Below are 19365 nucleotides of genomic sequence, written 5' to 3'. Positions count from 1 at the left end.
TCTGAGCAAAGCATCTGAGGTCAGTTGGAGACCACTATCACTTTTTAACAACCTAGATCTGTACAGGCAACATGTAGTGATGGACACCAACTTGTACTGATGTGTAGATGACAGTGGTGTCATTATGCATTTGTGCATGTACCATAGCTATAAGCAAGAAACACTCTTACAAGACTGGAGCATCCAGTCCAGAATCTCACTGTCATCTCCCCATTGCTTCTTATTAAAATGCGCTATGGTGGGAAATATTTATACTTTTCAAAAACTTCCTATCTGGTATAATATTATTTTATAGTGTTTGTTCTGCCTAAATCTGATCTGCCTAAATCATTTAAATTACAATGAATACTTTTCAGTCTTTTAGCCCTAAACCTATGTGTTGCTAGATTTTTTCTTTTCTCTTTTTTTTTTTTTTAAGATGGAGTCTTGCTCTGTCACCCAGGCTGGAGTGCAGTGGCACGATATTGGTTTACTGCAACCTCTGCCCCTGGGTTCAAGCAATTCTCCTGCCTCAGCCTCCTGAGTAGCTGGGACTACAGGTGCGCACCACCACACCCAGCTAATTTTCATAGCTTTAGTAGAGACAGTGTTTCACCATATTGGTCAGGCTGGTCTTAAACTCCTGATCTTGTGATTCACCCACCTTGGCCTCCCAAAGTGCTGGGATTACAGGTGTGAGCCACTGGGCCTGGCCTGCTGTTTTAAAACTGCAAAAACTGCATCAAATCCTAGAAATCCTACTCCTACGTATTTATTCTAGAAAAAAAATTATTAGATTGGTACAAAAGTAATTGTGGTTATTGCCATTAAAAGTAATGGGAAAACCGCAATTGCTTTCGCACCAACATATACATACCCACTCAAAGACTCGTACTTGAATAGTCATGGCAGCATTATTTACAATTGCTAAGAACTAGAAATAACCCAAATTAGCAACTGGTAAATGGATTAACAAACTGTGGTATAGCCACACAATGGGAAACAATAGCCAGCAATAAAAGGGAAAACAAATCACCGTACATGGATGAATCTCAAAAGCATTGTGCTCAATGAAAGATTCAAAACATATGCTTCATTTGTATAAAATTTCTCATAAGGGGAAATAAATCTACAATGACATGAAGCAGATCTGTGATTTCCAAGGCCTGGGAGACAGGGAAGAAGATGGATTGCAAGAGACACAGTCAACTTTTGGGAATGGATAAAAAAGCTTTATGTTATGATTGTGGCAGTGGTCACATGATTATAAGCATTTGTCAAAACTCTTCAAACTGTGCATTCACATTGGTGAATATTAATGCAAGTAAATTATCAAAATAACATTTAAAACAAACACACTGAATGTAAACTGAAATACTCTAATCAATCCTGCACTCCTTGCAAAATAAGATATCATTTTCTGGCTGTATTATGGTGTCATACAAGGAATTCTAGCTGGGTTGTATGATGATCAGATCACAAAGATGCTGTGCACAGCTTTGTCACTATAGGCAAAGCAGCAGCAGGAAAAAAATCTATAACGTTTTCATGCTGTGGATTCTCTAGTCCTAATTTCACTGCACCTCAGTTTTCCCATCTATATATGAAATAATTGAGCTAAGCTAGCCCCAGCATCCTGTGATCCTGTTTTTAGCCCCTAGTGTAAACAAACTTTATTCAATATACTCTATTTTAAAAAATCACTAATCTAGATCATGTCACAATACCAGAGTCCATTCCAGAAGCCTTCTGATTACAATATTAACATTTGTGAGCCTAAGTACATTGTATCATTCAGACAGCTATTATCTAAAAATAGGTTAAAGAAAACAAACATGCTTCTTGTTTGGAATTCCATTTCTTCTCAACCTCCCTGTTCCTTCTCGTATTTCTGTAGGTTCTGCCACAGGCACAGTTTCTTCCACAGTGTTATCATTCTCTGATTACATCTCACGTCCAGAAGACCACACCAGCATCCTCCACTTTGGCAAGAACGAGACACAGAAGACCTGCAGAGTCCTGATCATCGATGACTCCCTTTACGAAGAGGAGGAATCCTTCAGTGTTTCACTGAGGCTGCCAGTGGGAGGACAGCTGGGAGCCAGATTCCCCACCACTAAGGTGACTATCCTGGCTGATCGTTATGATGGTAAGTCTATTTCTTGCTTCCCAACCTTTGGCAATAGCTGCCTTCTTCTCACATGTGCCCCCAACAGTGGAAAGACAAATGTAGCTTAACTTGTCTTTAAAAGAATATTTTATGCTCTTTTTTCTCCAAAAACTGTGAGTAGCTCTTCAAATGCATAGACATCGCCAACACTAACAACAAAATAGCCATGTGAGAAGGTTAAATATTTGGGTATGACACAAGAAAAGCATAGCCCAAGGAGGTGACCTAAGACTTAGAAGGAAATTAGGAAGAAGACCTAAGAAGTCAAGTATCTAATCACCCAACCAAGACTACCCCAAGAGAACCCTCATCTTAGCAGCAAAAGGATCATCCCTCACAGCAAGGGTGTGAGTTGTCAAGTGGTACAAAGACGAGATGGAGCCCCGCGTGTCAGCATCTGGTCCCCTTTATGGTTACCTAGCAGGGCATTTGTTTCCAGTCCCTAAGAAGCCCAGCTGAAATTTGGCCGGAGAAGAGAGGGGCGCCTCATTCCTCAACACCAGCCCTCCCCTCCCAGACACAACATAAAATATCAAGCGCAGTATGATTTTCCTAGGTCTCACCTGCCCTTTCTATAAGGAGCACTTTTAATAGAAAATGGTAATAAAGACAAGGCCAGGATCAGACTGTGTTATTACTAATTTATCATATTAGTTTGACTGCTTCGTCTCTCAACCATGCTTCTATCAGGATTTGAGTGGCTGTGAGTTGCTGAGCTCAGACCTAAGAAGGATTAGACTGGGCTGTTAATCTAGACCCAAAATTAATATGACTGCTTTATGGATGCACACAAAGCTTCCATTAAACTGAGAGCTTTGTCAAAAGATAAACACAGATTTGTAAAGTTTGAACAGTTTATACACTCTCCAGTTAGGTATGGTAAATTTATCGTATACTATCATATTCTGTTTGAAATTATGTCTTCATAACAACCATGGAACAAAGGAAAATATGAATGAGATTAAAGGTGGTCTTTTGTTTGTTTGTTTGTTGCTGAGTCTATCCTGCAGACTCTGGCCGAGTGGCAGATGAAAGGAGTATTCAGACACAGGTATTTTACGTAAGAGCAGCGAGGGGACTGCTGGAGAGAGCAGTCACAATGAGCCAGAGCCGCTTGTATTTATTCAGTACTGGTATAATGTCAAAGGCCCGAAGCCAACACAATTGTGGGTAATTAACATTTGCAGGGAGGAATCTTGCATGTCAATGATCAAAGGTCAGTCTCTGACTGACATTAGGTAAATAACTTATCTAGATAGATTTCTTTACACTCCCTTGTTATCTACTCTTCGCTCTCAGCCTCAGAGTAAGAGAATCAGCTGCCTTCAGCTTTATTCTCACCAGAAGCTTTGCAGAGCCTTCTGACCTTTCAAAAGGCCTGCTTCTTTCCCTATAGCTTCTCCCACCACCCTGACCGATCTCCTACAGTTTGTTTGTTGTTTAGTCTCCTAAATGACTTTATTTGGGAATATTGCACCCTTTGGACCACATCTCTGAAATGTTCATTAGACTAGTTTTGCTCCATTAAAAAGAAAAAAGAATTTTCAAGGACTAAGTTCAGTTCCAAAACACATCTTTACAAGTATCAAGAGCTAAGAATAAGAATAGGCCCTGAGATCCATGCTTTCTTCATTGTGTGCTTTTCAAAAATTTCTTCATTGGAATTAAAACAAAGACTGTTTTTCTTAAAATAATTTGAATGAATTTTCAACTTTTTATGGAAATGCATAATTGTATTATACAGTATATTCTCCTTTTTATAATCAATGCTTACAGTTCCATCATGATGAAGAATTAACATGAAAAGTTGAAATTTGTAAACATAGTAGTTTCAAATTTCTTTTCCCTTCACTATCACATCTTTTCTTATAGCCAGAAAGATTGGCGTCAGAACAGTCTCCATTATGTTTCTCTAGCAAAGCTAGTAATAGGTCAAAGTATACAGCAAAAGAAATGGGAGAAAAAAAGGAAGAGAATCAAAAGTGGAACAACTGAGCCAGAAAAGCTTGAGCTGGGGGCTGGAGATTTTGGATTCTAGGCCTGAGACACACTGTCTCTGGGTAACCTTGACTAGGTCGAGCTATCTGGGGCTCTGTTTCCCAATCATGAAATAAGGGAATTGATTGGGTTGCCTCTAGGAACCCTTTCACTCCATAATTCTATGATTCTTAAGTCATTCTAAGAAGAAGGCATTAGTTAATAAACACCACCCATACACAAAAATGATGCATCCTGTAGGCTGAGCTTTTCCATTAAAATTTTGTCATGAACTTAGAAAAATACGTGTCAAAGTTTTGCTCTAAATAAGCCAGATAAAAAAGAGAGTTAACTGGTGAAGGAAAAACTTGAATGGTCATGCATTTATGCATTTTAAGCTATCCATTTTGTCTTTCATTTTTCCAAGGCCTACCCCTGTTTGACTCATGCTATGCTCTAACATTTTGATAAGCAAGTGCATTATATAATTTTACCCAGATAATTAGAAGCAAATTTCTTTTAAAACTAGCCTGAAAATTTTAACTAAAAATGAAGAATGAGATTGTCTGACCTTCAATTATTCTCTCTTCTTCCTCAAGAAGAAGTATGTTTTCTGCATGCTCTTTACCTAATATAGTTTTAGAATAAGCTCAAAAACCAGAGCTTATCTGAAAACTACAATAACTAGAAACAAGGCATGAAGCATGCAACAGATATTAGATCTAAGCAAGCAATTTAACGGGTGAGATTATATGACTCTGTTGGTATGCTCAGATCTGTGGTGACTTTGGGGACCACCACACAAAAGAATGAAGAGAGAGTTCCTTATCCAAAATATTAGTGCTTGTATGTATAATAACAAATGAATGGCTGCCAAAAGAGCAGATATTCAAGTCCTTTGGTCAATATTGTAGGCTGAATAATGGACCTCAAAGATATTCACATTCTAACCACCAACATTGTGAATGTGTCACCTTACATGGCAAAAGGGACTTTGCGGTTAAGGCTGTTGAGATGAAGTGATTATCCTGAGTTACCCAAGTGGGCCCAGAGTAATCAGCAGGGTCCTTATAAGAAAGAGGCAAGAGGATCACAGAGAAAAAGGGTTTCAATGACTGAAACCAGAGGTTGGAGTGAGGCACTTTGAAGCTGGAGGAAAGAGCCACTAGCCGAGGAATGCAGGTAGCCTCTAGAAGCTAGAAAAGTCAAGGAGATGGATTTCTTCCTGAAGCCTCCAGTTAGAACACAGCCCTGGTAACACCCTTTATTTTAGTTAGACTTCTGACTCGAAGAACTATAACAGAATAAATTTGTGTTGTTTTAAGCCACTAAATTTGCGGTAACTTATTATGGCAACAAAAGGAAATTAATAACGTTAGTATTGTTTCTGGGGAAAACATCTATATAAGTTACCAATTTATAATTAGAAAATTTAGTGACTGGTGTGGAAATGAAATGGAAAGATGATCTGTTCTTATCATTAAGCAAATACAGCTTTCTCTGCTACACTCATAATCCTACAAGAGTATTGCACATCTGAGTATAAGTCAAGGATGCTCAACCTAACTCTTAATCACTGAGTTCCCCGCTTCTGACTGTATGTCCTTTTCCTAAATCTTCAATTCCTATTCTAGTAACACGATGAACCAACTACAGAGCAAGGTAAAAACTGATTAAGGCAAGACAGGCTCAGATGAAGGACCAAGGAAGTCAAGAAAAGCCAGATATTTCTTCTAGCTGGAGGAGCTCAAGAAAAATGTATCATTTGTACTGTGTCTGGATGGGTAAACTTGAGGATAGAGAAAGGAGGGACAATAGCATTTCAGGTGGAGGAAACAGCTTGAGCAAAGTCATAAATGAGGCGCTATCAAGAACGTGGTTCAAGACTCTGCAGGAATGCCGTGGGCCAATTCTTTTATTCAATAGGATTGAGAATTCGCCTCATGCTTTATATTTGTTAAGAACTACTTGTTTGTTAATTTATTAGTTCCAAAAGCATTTGTTGAGCCTCATTATGTATCAGGAACTCTGCTAGGCATAGAGGATACAGCAGTGAAGAATCCAACCATTATATAATCAAGTGGGAAACACTATTCCGGAGTTTTTCTTGAAACCAAATAAAGGATATTAATAATAACTTTCAGCCATTGCATCTTAGGTTCAAACCTAAGAAAATATTTCTGGTAGAGTTCTAGATACCAAAATATACTGCAGAGAGAGATTTTTTTTGGAATACTTTTAAGAAGAGAATATGCAATATAATATTACCTAAGTTGTTTGTATGTAAGTCTTGCCTAAGGACAAGAAATGGATTAAAATCCTTCTAGGTTCATAAAAGCATAAAATCTTAGAAATAAAGATCATGTGGTTCAGCCTTCTCATTGTTGAGGTAAATGTACTAAGTGGCTTTTCAAGTTTGCCCAGCCAGTTAAAGCCCAGATTTCTGCCCCTGTGTTCCTAACTCTTTTGTACTCTCCTATGATCCTTCAGTGATATGGTTCTGGGATGCATTTACCCCTAAGAAATAGCCAAACCTTCCACAGATAAATATTTTCTTCCTTTTAAAGTTACTAATGGGCTGGGCACAGTGGCTCATTCCTGTAATCTCAGCACTTTGGGAGGGTGAGGGAGGCAAATCACAAGATCAGGAGTTCAAGACCAGCCTGGCCAACATGGTGAAACCGTCTCTATTAAAAATATAAAAAGTTAGCTAAGCACAGTGGCAGGTGCCTGTAGTCCCAGCTACTGGGGAGGCTGAGGCAGGAAAATCGCTTGAACCCAGGAGGCGCAGGTTACAGTGGGCTGAGATTGCACCACTGCACTCCAGCCCTGGTGACAGAGTGAGGCTCCATCTCAAAATAAATAAATAAATAAAGTTACTAACTGCAGTGATACAGGTGGCCATCTAGTGCTTCTGATAATAAAAATGTACCTTCATGTTCAAAACCCCCAGAAAACCACCAGTCGGTAAAATTTGACTCCATTGTTAGTTTAAAATTGTTTCAGCTGTCTTCAAATGCATGCAAAAAAAAAAAAAAAAAAAAGTTGCTAATAATATAGTAACTTCACAGGTACCATTTGGCAAGCAAACCCCTTGAAGAACATGTTTTCATATGCACATAGCCAAAATTAGGTAGTCTGGAGGAGATACCAGCCCTTTCATGTTGGCTCTCCTCATGCATGTGAACAGTAGGATTTTGTAATGCACCTTGATCCTGTTTTAATACCTGTAGCATTGTCTCATTTTATGTGGAGACCTGCTGACTGTGTGTATAACTGAACAAAGAATCCAGTTTTTCATCAGTAAAAATTTTGAAGAAAGAGATGTTTGCATCTCTTTCTTCAAAATTTCACAACATGCTACTTAATAAGTGAACAAAATTCTGAAATAAAAGGAGCTAGCACATTTTGCTAGTCATCTCATAGGCTGAGCAAATGTCTGTGTAGAAATGAAAGTTGGCCACAATGGAAAAAAGAACCATGAGCTAATATAAGTAATCTGCCCAAGAAAACACATGGGTATGCGTGACTTTTCAGAAAAATAGAAATGGCATTAAATTACCACTTTGTTTATGAAGTAGTAAGTAAATAAAGATTGTAAGATAATAAAAGGAGACTTTTTGCTCACTTATAAAGTAGTAAATTGTTTGCCTCTCAGTATTTGGAGTTAAGTGGTAGAAAATTAAAATGATAGTGTCTTTATTGTCTGCACATGAAAGTCAGAGGAAGGAAGAGAATAAAGACTGTAAATGGCTTTCTTCGTGATCACCACTTTCTCAATTAACCCAATGCATATTCTGGCAAACCACTTTGGCTACATTTTTCTCTCTCTTTGACTTTGTTTTTTATATTTCAAATAATAAAGTTACATCTGTGAATCATGGTGTCCACTGAAACAATAGAATAACACTAATTAAATTCCAAAAATGAAACAATAAAATTGGTAAGATGAGCTACATGGTACTTAACTCTAAGAGTAGTTATATATAAGAATATGTAAAAACAAGTAGAAGTCTTAATACCTATTTCTTGAAGAAATATATCCTTGAGCCCTGCCATATTCCTACTTAATTTTTACTTAAAACTTTGGTAGTTTTTGTTTGTTTGTTTGCTTGCTTGCTTGCTTGTTTTTTGAGACAGAGTCTGGCTCTGTCACCTCACCCAGGCTGGAGTGCAATGGCACTATATTGGTTCACTGATTCTCTTGCCTCAGCCTCCCGAGTAGCTGGGATTACAGGCACCTGCCACCCACCAATGCGTTTGCCATTTCACATGGACAGATCACTCCTCACCTTGTGATCCACCCGCCTTGGCCTCCCAAAATGCTGGGATTACAGGTGTGAGCCACCGTGCCTGGCCACCTTGGTAGTTTTAAATCCTCTAATGTTCAGAAGAGAGCTTGAGAAAATTCCCAATATCAAATATAAAAAAGAAGGGAAAAAAAGTAAAGAAAGGGCCGGGAGTGGTGACTCATGCCTGTAATCCCAGCACTTTGGGAGGCAAAGGCAGGTGGATCACCTGATGTCAGGAGTTCGAGACCAGCCTGACCAACATGGAGAAACCCCATATCTACTAAAAATAAAAAATTAGCTGAGCATGGTGGCACATGCCTGTAATCTCAACTACTCAGGAGGCTGAGGCAGGAGAATCTCTTGAACGCTTGAACTTGGGAGGCAGCGGTTGTGGTGAGCTGAAATCATGCCGTTGTACTCCAGCTTGGGCAACAAGAGGGAATCTCTGTCTCAAAAAAAAAAAAAAAAAAGCAAAGAAAGGAAGAAAATTACACAAAATCCAGTATACAATCCAATTGTTAAGTTGAAATGTTATTTGAAATGGTTTGAGTAGATTCTTAACAAGTAGATAATTCATTCAAGAGACATTTATAGTGACCTGCCACCTGCTTAGCACAGAGCTTCAAACTCTATCCCTGCCTTCTAATCTACCCAACTTGATCTTTAATAAGATTATCCTTGAATGAATGAAGGCTTTTTAATGGAGAAAAAAATTAAGCACAGAATTAATGATGGAAAATTCATAGTTCAGTGTAAACAATCTGAATTGCTACATACTTATCTGAGCAAGTCATTATTTATAATTACTGGATTGTGGGAACTTGCATTTAGATTCTGTAACATTTATTGAGGATCAAGCATATTGCTAAGCTTAAAATGTAATGCTAGAATCCACATACATGATCATCTGTGTGATTTGTTTATGAAGTCACACTAAAATATTATTTAATTTAAAAAGGAGGCAAGTTTCCAAGTTGTGGCTTCTAGTTACCTTTCAGGAGCTTCCTAAATGATTTTGGTTGTGCTCTTGAGTTCTCAGCACCCCTGATATTTGAGATCTGCCATTGTTTTTATCATTTAAGATATTAACAATTAATTTTAAAAATATAACTTTAAAATATTTTCTTAGTATACTGAATATGTCCACCTAAAAAGAAGAAGCTGAGGCAAAATTAGTAGAGTTTATCTAAGCCAAAACTTGATGACTGCAGCCTGGGACAACATCCAGGTTGCCTTGAAGAGTGCTCCAGAAAGTGAAGAAGAGGCTCAAGTGTTTAGAGAAAAAGGAACAAATCAGGAGATGGACTGTCTTAGTCCATTTGTGTTCCTATAAAGGAGTCCTGAAGCTAGGTAAATTATAAAGAAAAGAGGTTGATTTGGGCCACGGTTCTGTGGGCTGTACAGGGAATATGGTGCCAGCATCTGCTTCTGGTGAAGACCTCAGGAAGGTCCACTCATGGCAGAAGGGGAAGGGAAGCTGGCATGTGCAGATCACATGACAAGAGAGATGCAACAGAGAGAGGTGAGGAGGTGCCAGGCTCTTTAACAATCAGATCATGCGGGTACTCATAGAGCAAGAACTCACTCATTACTTTGAGGATGGCACCAAGATGTTCATGAGAGATCCAACCCCCTGATCCAAACACTTTCCACCTGGCCTCACCTCCAACACTGGGGATCACATTTCAACAAGAGATTTGCAAGGAACAAATGTCCAAACTGTATCAGATGGCAATTACAAAAAGTTGTTTGTCAGGAATTCTCAATAGTTTACAGAAATAACATTGGTTGGTGGTTGGCTATAAACTGTTGAATTATATGACATTTTATGGCTGCTTGACATCAGTTAGTCTAGAGTCCCCACAGCAAGTGACTGCAAGAAATGTATTATTTAGCTCAAGGGGGAGTAGGTGTGACAGGTGCTACATTTCAAATGCCTTTCTAGGCTGGATAATTTAAAGGGACTTGCATTCCTCATATAAAAAGGTGTTTTTTTTTTTCTTTCTTATATAGATAATACATAAATTATTTCCAAATCAATATATTTACTTCGAGTTGTTCTTTTATCTAGAACTCCTCATCTCAGAAATACGTCAGTCTACTGAGGCTACAGAATGTATTAAATGAATCAACTATGTCTAGAGTACAGACTGCATTTGCCATTTCACATGTGAGGTCATCACAGTCAGAGACAACAGGGAGAAAGGAAATGAGGCAAACAATAACAGCTGATTGCCACTGATTTTTATCCCAGAAATCTGAGAAAGTGTATCAAAATTGTTTTAAGGTTAGATATCCATAGGATGATGTACCTTTCACAATCTCTTTACAAAGCACTGTGATACAACAATCTTTTCTAAAACCACCTAGGTGTCTTCCAGTCATGTAGAAGCAGTTGCTTGGCAGGTCACTCCAGTCCGTGACCTGACTGCCAGAGTCAGAGGTCTAGAAGCTCAATTTTGTCTGTGGGCACAGAGGCAGGATGTAGACCCACAAGAGACACGATGTATGTGCCAAAATGACAAATTATAAATTGCAGTGAAAACCAAAGTCAAAGAAAACTGAAAATCAGAGTCCCCTGGTTAACACATTCTCTCCTTAAAGGATACTCTACTGGGCAGCCACTTCATAAGCAGGAAACTGATGATAATGGGATCCTAGAAATCCCATCAAGCCAATACAGCCATCTCCATCCTGGGCAAATAACTACCGAGGGTCCTAAAGACTCAACATCCAAGGTCAGAATACCTTTTGTCTTAAGATGGCTAGCAACAGGCAACTCATTTCTCCTTCTTTTGGCTTCTTGCTGTTTTCTAGGTCTCACGCAGCACTAACTTCAGCTAAAGTCATTGTCCCTTAAATACAGCACAAAACAGTTGGCCATGCTACAGATATAACCACGCTGACCTAGCCTGACTACTGAAGTCATGCTTCGTCACATTCCATTAAGCCCAAGTTTGACTCTACTGAGTGCCTAAAACAGCTCAGTCTCCAGAGTTAACAATATTTAATTCTGACAGGGGCTTCTGTCAGAATTAATGGTATTTCAGAGCAGGTATTGGTTTGTAAAATTCTGAGGTGTGACTTTGTCCCATCTTCAAGTTCCCCAATGGTGCGCTCACGGGGCAGCTGTCAGTGTATGACTCTTATGGGAGCTACTTCTGCTTTAGTCCCTATCCTAGAGAAATGCAGATTTTGCCAGTCATGATTCTAATGATCGCTTTGAATGATCTCATTTTATTTTGACCTTGAGGAAACCACAAGGAGTATTAGTGCACTTCCCACATAATTATAATCTTTTTAGAATAATGACATGAAACAATAATTCTGTTCATTTGAGTTTCTAAGCATTAGCCACTTGTCAAATCCCTGTGCGTGGTGTATCTCCAGCAGTAGTTTAGTTTTCATTTCAGTCAGAAATAAAACATATGTCCTTAAGAATTGACTGTTTAAGAAAATATTGGGAAAAGCATACATTCATTTTCCAGGGTTAGGATTTTACATATAATTTACCAGTCTAGGCACACGTTAGATACCAATAATGCTTCCTTTATAGGAGAGTCAAATATATCATCTTGTAACGAAAGCATGTTTTCATTTAGTCCAAGTGATGGCACAATATCTAGCAACCTGAAGATGTACCCAAGTTGCTCAAGGGCAAGTTTTTCTTTTTTTCCAGATAGAGCTGGGGAATTTTATTCTATTTTGCTGGACTCAAGTAAATGTTTGCTCTCTTAAGCAGAGATCAAATATTCCTCTGCCAAATGGAACACCTGAAGAAATCGTTTTATAAGGACAACTATCATGGAGTAAGACAAAAGAAAGAGTATAGGAGCAGCCAGAGACTAAGATTATCCCAGGCCAGGGACGACTCCCTGACCCACACTGCCAAGGGAGTCATTTAAAAAATATTGGCTACATGAGAGCAGAGGCCATGGTATTTGCCTAACAAATGTTTGCTGAATGAATGCATGGCAACTTCATGTTTATTCACCTGGCTTTAGAACCCAACTTCCACTGGCCCTGTATCAAGGGCAAGATAAAACTGAGAACACTTGTTAATATGAAAAATGTGTCTGTTCTATATACAAGCACTTTATACCATCTCTGCTCAACTAGTAAAGACTTTCAATTTTAGTATGTGATTTGAAAACTCTAGTAACCTGCCACAAAAAAGAAGTGTCCAGTTTCACAGAGGGCTATATATTTTGTCCTGAGGCAGTAGTATTTGGAAAAGTTGCATAAAATTTGCCTAGAAATATTACCAGCTAGTTTAGTATCTTTGTCATTAAATGGGCATCTAACATAATGACGACAGATTTAAGAAAACATTGTAAGGAAAAATTGCGCATAAACAAAGTGTCATTTTGGTGAAATCAGCACATTCAACTTTTTGAAAATGTGGTTATGGACCAAGGAAAACTTCAACACATAAATGCTTTTAAAAGGTGAAAGATATATATTTCTGTGCTGTAAAAACCCAGGAAACTTTTCCAAAGAAATAGTATCACTGAAAGAAAAAAAGAAATAGTATCACTATGCTTTCTAGAGCTAGTCATATTATAACACAATTACTACAGGCTTTAGATATATCATATTTTAATTTTTGATCTTATTTTTTAGTTTAAAGTTAATGAAAGAAAATATTTCAGAGGCCATTACCCAACATAAAAAAAAAAAAAGACTTTAGAAACAGAAAGGAAAAAAGAGCATTCCAGAGCATAGTGACCAGTGATCACCCTTGCTTGCAATAGAAATGACAGCACTGACAAAAATGTAGCTCTCAGGCAGATGTTGGCTGTGTGTGGTCTTTTCAGCCTCCATGATACTTTAAGTTCTTCTGCATTGAGTCAACAAGAACTTTAATCCCATACAATCCATATTTGTTAGTTATGTTAAATTAATTTTAGATTTTGTGTTGAATCTTGAAGAGAATGCATTATATTCTCCTAGCCATTGTCAGATTTTTTAATGAAGTTTCACAACTTTTATATTTGAAGGTAACCTTGGGTGAAGTAAGTAGACCTAGAATTATTTTACTGTTAGATACATTATGCTGACAGCATATTATAGTTTAAATGGCAATTGCAAAGTTCAAAGCAACTTTTTTATTTTTTACGTAGAAAGCACACGAGGTTAAGGTCTAACCTAATGCATTTGTCATTTCTTATATTTTTTCAATAGGGTTTTGGGGACCAGTGGTGTTTGGTTACATGAATAAGTTCTTGAGTGGTGATTTTGAGATTTTGGTGCACCCATCACCTGAACAATGTTCCCTGTGCCCGAAGTGTAGCCTTTTATTCCTCACTCACCTCCCACTCTTTTTCTTGAGCCCCCAAAGTCCATTGTATCCTCAAAGTCCTCCTAGCTTAGCTCTCACTTATGAGTGGGAACATAACAATGTTTAATTTTCCATTCCTGAGTTACTTCACTTAGAATAATGGTCTCCAATTTCATCCAGGTTGCTACAAACACCATTATTTTGTTCCTTTTTATGCTAGCCACTGTCAGACTTAATAAGACCACTACAACCAGTTGGAAAGATTTTAAAAATTCAGTTAACTCTGCTCCAGGGTAAAATTTATTCTTCAGCTCATGCTGGATGCCAGCATGATGCAGAAAATGTGAAGACCAGCCACTGGTTTTTCAGTAGCTCCTCAAGTCATACCCAGTTCGCTCTGTTCCAAAAAATAGCTTATGAACTTAGCTGATAATTTAAAGTATACACAAGGCTTAGCTGTACTAGTACCTACTATATGAACTATAATGGAAAAGGTTTTGAGATGAATGCTTTTGTTGATTGTGACATCTGGAGAAAAAAGTTATAAATATTAAGAAGCAGATTCACCGTGGAGGAATGACCCCTTGAGCTTGCCAAATGGAAAATTAGTTATGGAGATGACACCTTTGCAAACATACTGCAATGCAGCAGAAGCATATCTGAATTTAAATTCAAATTTTGGAGGCTAGAAATCAGATTTAGTAAATATTATTTGCTTCAGGATATATTTTAGTAGACTGCTTAACTGCTGAGAAAGTAGTAGTAATAGTAAAACTGCTAAAAGTTTTACCATGGCATACAAGACCTCTCCCAATCTGATTTGAGTTCATTTTTTGCTGAATCATCTGGTACCATATTGACACTATAAAGCACTCTGTGCCTTCTGTCCCAGTTATACCAAAGAGCTCCCAAAATACTGAACACAGCATGCGTTTATGAGCCTCCATCCTTGTTGGTGATTTTCTCTGAGCTGGAATGTGTCAATTTGGCAAATGCCTATTCATTTTTTTAAGGCTTTGATGAAGAGTTGCCTTCTCTGGGAAGCCATATGTAGTTCCTCAAGAAATTAATTATTCTTCACTCTGTGCTTCCCTAACATTTCTAATGGCTCTGTAACTGTGGTAATGTAACACACTTGCAATTTGCTCACCTCAGGCATACAGCAGGCAGGTGGCCTGCACTCAGATAACGGTGGTAGGGTCATTCTTTTTTTTCTTTTTAATGAACATGTAGTAATTGTACATATTTATGGGGTGCATAGTGTTGTGTTGATATATATAAGGCGTAGTGATCAGGTCAGGCTAATTCGCATATCCCATTCTTTGTATTTTTTGCCTCTCTAGAACCTGCCCTGCACTTTGGGGATGCTGAATATCATGTCAGTGAAAGTGCTGGCTATGTGGAGATTTGTGTTTGGAGAAGAGGCACTGATCTTTCCCAACCATCATCCATCACTGTGCACTCCAAAAAGTCAGAGAAGGAGTCAGCAGAAGGTGAGAGGGCCATTTAAAGAATATGTCATTATCATGATACACGTTTATGTGGGGCTAGTCTGTTAAGTGTAAGCATGCTTAGTCCTTGTTGATGGGCTCTGATTGAAAGTTTCTCTGGCTTGAGCACATAGATGGTTTGTATATGTAATGACTTCTGCTGGTTACAAAATAAATATGGGTTTCACCATATTAGCTAGGCAGGTCTCGAACTCCTGGCCTCAAGTGATCTGCTCACCTCAGCCCCCAAAGTACTGGCATTGCAGGCATGACTCACCGGGCCTGGCCTTATTTTGTTTTCTTAATGTCATTATTTGGTGCCTTTAAAAAAATTTTTTGGAGTAATCTCAAATTTACCAAACAGCAGTAAGTAGACTGAGATGCTTTTTCTTTTTTTTCTTAACCATTGAGAGTAAGTTTGGAACCATGTCTCAGAAAACTTACAATGTAATTCCTTCAAAGATACTCTCTTGCGTTACCACAAAACAAGCATAAACTGAGAAATTAACTCGATACACCTCCATAATCTACTCAGACCTCATTAAAATTTCACCAGTTGTCCTCAAATTATTCTTCACAGCAAAAGAATCCAGTTCTAAAGCAGGCATTATATTCAGCTGTCATGTCTGCTTTTGTTTTCTTCATCGGTCCTCTTAACACCTTGATGCTTTTGAAGATTGCCACCCAGTTATTATACTATGTAGAATGTCTTCCAAATTTGGGTTTGCGTGTTGGTTTTCCATAATTAGATTCAGATAATGCATCTTTAGCAGGAATATCACAAAGATGATACTATCCTCCCATTGCATTCTGTCAAATGGCACACAGTTTCCATTTATCCCATCACTTGTGGTTATTAACTTTGATCACTTGGGTAAGGTAGTATCTGCCAGGATTCCTCACTATATTCACTTTTTTTCCTGTGAAATTAATAAATATTTTATGGAGAAGCACCTTGAGACAATATAAATTTCCTGTTCCTTGACTTCTTTTTATATTTATATCACTCAGGGTTGTTTCTATTTAATTCCATTGATTATCATACATTACTATCGTTACATTTGATGACTTTTCAAATAAGTCACAAAGAAGCTATATGGTGAGGTGGGCTAGCTTGCAAAAATGATTAATAACAACCTGAAGAATGGCAGAACTTCATGGCTTCATAAAATTGAGCAGAATGTTGTGAGGTTAAAATAGATGTCTGGCAAAAGTGAATAAGTGAAACCTAATCAAAGTAAAATGTATTATATTTATCTTCAAGGTTAAAAATAAGAAAGCCAAATCCTTTCATTTCAAATCGAAGCTGCCTTCAGAGATCCTTCAATATCATTGGCAGGATCTTGGTGGAAGTAGTTGGAAGGTGGTGTGCCTGGTCTAGACGTGTAGAGCCCTGGTGAGGATGGCACGTGGGCATGGCACAAGGTACTATAAGGCATTTGGTAGAATATGGAAGTTCCCCCTTCTGGGGATCAAACCCACCATGTATGATTCTGAGAGTGTTGAGTACAAAGGAGAATGCCACAGAGTTAATGAGAGCACTCATTTTTCTCTGAACGAAAACTTACGACAAATCCTAGTCTCACTAGTGCCTGTTCCTTTTTCTCTAGCTGGAACAGATTATGTTGGCATCAACCGAAATCTGGACTTTGCTCCAGGAGTGCGCATGCAGACATTCCGAGTGACCATCCTGAATGATGTGGGACAGCCCACCTTGGAACGCCCAGAGAAGTTTGAATTACATCTTCAGATGCCTATGGGTGCAGTGCTTGGAGAACCAAATAAAACTACCGTTTTCATCAAGGATACCATCACTGACTGTAAGCAGAGTGCTTGTAGTTCCTTTGATTGAAAGACTTTAAGAGGGAATAAAACAGCCAACGCACGTCTGCTAACAACAGAATGAAATTCTACTGTTTATAATCTTAGCAATTCTGGGGTGTCAATGATATTGTCATTTGTGTTATATTCTGGTGATATGTGGACACGTAATTTATGTGACTGCATGGAGATAGATATATACAGAGAAAAGATTGAGCCCACAAAGAATTAGACTGTGTTCATGTTCTTTTTTGAGGAAAGCAAGAAACCCACTGTCATCAATTAAATCAGAAGTTAAGATCAAAGGACTAAACTCTCTTTACTGATTGATGCTGGATATGAAACAGTTTTCAATTCTCTCTCTTTTCATATATAAAGTTCTTTTAGCTAATTCTTCCATTTTTCTTCACGAGTCCTTATCAGACTACTTGATAGGGAAATTTTTCAACTCTCCATTCATTTGCACTCTTTTGTAAAAAAGGATAATAAACAGTCAAGTGATGAAAATGCAAGAAGTGGAAAGGAGAAGAAAGAAAAGTTGAAGATTTGCATGGTTCACAAACTGCCCAGTTAGTTCTTAATTACTGTTAAATTGACACTATATATAGACGTGACCAATACCACATAAATCAAAGTTTCCAAATTATTTTGAAGCCATATTTTTATGCCCCATCATTATTTTTTGGTATTTCTTGTGCAGATCTTTTCTTAAACTCTGTTTCAGACATTTATTTAACTTATTCTCAAGCCAACATGGTGTATAATAGAAAATATTTCCAGAAGTATTTTGTCCAAATATTGAATGGGGCTAAAAAGGTTCTTGACTATCATGTAGTCTGCATATACAGGTCAAGAAGTCCTTGTCTACTGTTAGACCAGGTTTTGTTTCTTTGCTAGACTTTCATTTTCCCAACCAGAGAAAATATTTTTCTAGGCTACCTTATAACTCTTGACTTCACTTCTCCCTCTGTAAAATGAGAAATTTAGACTTGATTTCTGTTAAGAACTCTTCCAGTTCCGTCTGATTCCTGTCTGAATGCATATCTACTAACAAAAAATCACCCTCCCTTACCATGTAATTTGCCCAACTACCAGGGTCAAACATCTTTTTTTTTTTTTTTTTCTTGAGACAGAGTCTTGCTCTGTCACCAGGCGCCAGGCTGGAGTGCAGTGGTGCAATCTTGGCTCACTGCAACCTCCACCTCCTGGGTTTAAGCAATTCTCCTGCCTCAGCCTCCCAAGTAACTGGGACTACCGGTGCGTGCCACCACACCCAACTAACTTTTGTATTTTTTAGTAGAGATGGGGTTTCACCATGTTGGCCAAGGTGGTCTCGATCTCTTGACCTCATGATCCTCCCACCTCAGCCTCCCAAAGTGCTGGGATTACAGGCATGAGCCACACACCAGGTCCAAACATCTTTTAAATTTAAATTCAACAAATACTTATTGGGCCTCTTCTTCAGGTCAATGAGATATGTTCCTTTCACACACATTAGGAAAAAAAGTAATAGAAAAACTACACATGGACTAAAATAACTCTCAGATATATCTAAGAGACCCCAAAGAGGTCCTGATTTGGGCCCCAAATGAAGAAACAACTGTTTTTCCTGCTGAGTTCCTGGGTGCCCAGGTGAAATTCACATTGTCAGGATTATGGAAGATTCTGTTTTAAACTTGAAATTAATTCCAGTCCTTCAGTATCTTTCAGAAAATCACCCTTTCTCTCTCTCATTGTATTTTTGTTACTAAGTACATTCAGATGAATGCAGTGTTTAGGCATTCATATTTGGGGGGACAGATATTAAAAACAGTGCTTTTTATAAAGTGTGTTTCATTCCCAGTTTCCACTCATTAAGACATGCCAGAGAAACAAAATTACATTTTTAGGTTTCTAGGATAAAACCTGGTGAATTCTAGTTATGACTTATAGTGGATTCTACAGTTCAATAATGAAAGTAATCTAGTGGCCTGAAAAAGTGAAAAAATGCCTGATTTCCTACCAAGAATGGAATTGCATACTATGGAAAATCAGGCTCATTTGTCATCCCTTACATGCTCTTCCTCTATGCTAACATTTTCATAGAAAAAAAATACTAAGTACTTTTTTCTCACTTAATACTTTTGTTTTCTCAGAGCTGGAAAGTTTAATGGAGATACTCTAGAGGTCCCATGATGTTGCTGTTGGTGTGTAAACCTTAAATGGAAAGATGTTGTATATTTTATTCCAGTACCCAGGGTCCAATTTAAGGGGTCCACTGACAGGGTGAATGAAAAAGACAGGCAGTTAAGGGTCATCATTTACTGGAGCAGAGACACCAGTCATAGGTCCTTGGTGCACTGCCGTACCCACCAG

General features: G+C 38.1%; 1 protein-coding gene across 2 annotated transcripts in view; it reads left to right on the top strand.

The window, feature by feature from the left end:
- FREM3 (FRAS1 related extracellular matrix 3) overlaps positions 1 to 17235 on the top strand; it is a 98646-nt gene extending 81411 nt beyond the window's left edge. Inside the window, exons 6-8 of one of the 2 annotated variants that reach the window (XM_037740514.1) lie at positions 1877 to 2100; positions 15043 to 15192; positions 16800 to 17235. In XM_037740514.1, the coding sequence (XP_037596442.1) occupies positions 1877 to 2100; positions 15043 to 15192; positions 16800 to 16874 (449 nt within the window). In that variant the 3' untranslated portion in view covers positions 16875 to 17235. Of the gene's footprint in view, positions 1 to 1876; positions 2129 to 15042; positions 15193 to 16799 lie in introns of both variants that reach the window. The other variant, XM_017534521.2, reaches the window with a different exon arrangement.
- The last annotated feature ends 2130 nt before the right edge of the window (positions 17236 to 19365 follow it).

This window comes from Cebus imitator, unplaced genomic scaffold (assembly GCF_001604975.1).
Source record: "Cebus imitator isolate Cc_AM_T3 unplaced genomic scaffold, Cebus_imitator-1.0 Scaffold4, whole genome shotgun sequence".
In the NCBI taxonomy this organism is placed as follows: domain Eukaryota; kingdom Metazoa; phylum Chordata; class Mammalia; order Primates; family Cebidae; genus Cebus; species Cebus imitator.
Note: the sequence above shows the minus strand (reverse complement) of the source record. Positions and strands in the feature narration are given on the sequence as shown.